General features: G+C 45.0%; 1 protein-coding gene across 1 annotated transcript in view; it reads right to left on the bottom strand.

Annotated features, from left to right (window-relative positions):
* The window catches only part of LOC103131031 (uncharacterized), a gene marked incomplete at its 5' end in the record, with an annotated part of 123,360 nt that overhangs the window by 116,577 nt on the left and 5,234 nt on the right, over positions 1-1,549 (bottom strand). Inside the window, one exon of the mRNA XM_016666345.1 lies at positions 1,148-1,474. Coding sequence (XP_016521831.1) covers positions 1,148-1,474 — 327 coding nt within the window. The remainder of the gene's footprint in view (positions 1-1,147; positions 1,475-1,549) is intronic.

Here is a 1,549-nt window from a genome sequence, read left to right as displayed (position 1 = left end):
TAATGACCGGGGGGCGGGGCTAATGGCTGGGCCCAAATAATAAAGCTCATGATGATTTAACTTATAGACATGCCCGCAACAGCGGAGCTAACAAGTTTCATCACCACAGAGAGCGACTATGTCATTTTGAAGTCCATCTGACATGAAGTACAACAAACCAAGGGAAGAACAGAAACAAGAGGCTACTGGTCACTAATGATGAAACAACACAAATTCAAAACATGTTAACGTTCCGTAGCTCTAGCCCAGGGGTGGGCAATCCTGGTCCTGGAGGGCCGGTGTCCTGCAACTCTTAGATGTCTCCCTGGTCTAACACACTTGAATCCAATAGCTGAATCTCCTCCTCAGTGCGGTCAGGTTCTCCTGAGTCCTGCTAATGACCTCATTATTTGACTCAGGTGTGTTGAAGTAGAGATGCATCTAAAAGTTGCAGGAGACCCTCCAGGCCTGGAGTTGCCCACCCCTGGTATAGCTAGTTTGCCATTTGTTGCCAAGTGACAGATGATGACGTTGGTGACAAGCTTTACCCAGAATGCACCTGGATAAAATAAGGGCGATTAATTTGTAGTTTTGTGTGTCATAAAGTTAAATATAAGAGTGAAAATAAAGCCAGTCATGTGACACAACATTTTATTCAATATTTTACACCCACTATGTCACTAAAATCAGTCAGTCTGGTAAAGTTTTTAGCAACCGTGAGTCAACAATGGGGCACCCTATTATATAAGCTATCTAAATCAACACCAGACTGAGAGTTGAGTTAGAAATCAACACTGGACTGGACTAAATCTTTGGAACTTTTAGGGAATCTAACTCACACACACACTCATGTTGTTGAATTAACAAAGCATTTTAAACTTTCCGCACTTGTGCTGGAAATCTGACACTTTGCTGTGTGTTGTCTCTGCTGTGTCCAACCAGCAGCAGGTGGACAGAATGTCCTCAGTGAGGACAGCTGGAAGCTGCAGACTGTCCCCAACAGCTGTTGGACTCTGATCCCTGTCTGTCCTGAACCTCTTCCTCCTGCTCTGCTTCCTCATCTCCATCACTCATTACATCACATTGACGTTTGACCTTCTGATCAGCCAATCATCACTATTAATCAGAACCAATCAACTGATTGAAAAAATAAATTTAAACCACTGACCTTTGACCCAGAGATTAACTTGTTTCACCATCAGGATGACTCTGTCTCTGGAGACTCTGCAGGTGAAGATCCCTCTGTCTTCATATGTGGGACATGTCAGAGTCAGACTGAGGTCTTTAGTCTTCAGCAGGTTTTCATCCATCTTGGTTCTGGTTCTGTAGTACTGGTGCTGTTCTCCAGGCTGATTAGAACCGTTCTGATACACATGGACCGTCCTGTCATATTTGTCCACCCACTCCACTTTAGTGTCTCCATCCAGACTCTCTGTGGTTCTGCAGGGCAGCAGGACAGACTTCACCCCTGATTCCACCTTTACCTGTTCTGGGACTGAGAGACAACAGAGGACAAGATGAGTTGGACAGACAGCAGCAGCTCTGAGGACATGTCCTCTGACTGGATGAA

Source organism: Poecilia formosa, unplaced genomic scaffold (genome assembly GCF_000485575.1).
Source record: "Poecilia formosa unplaced genomic scaffold, Poecilia_formosa-5.1.2 Scaffold710, whole genome shotgun sequence".
Taxonomy (NCBI): Eukaryota; Metazoa; Chordata; class Actinopteri; order Cyprinodontiformes; family Poeciliidae; genus Poecilia; species Poecilia formosa.
Note: the sequence above shows the minus strand (reverse complement) of the source record. Positions and strands in the feature narration are given on the sequence as shown.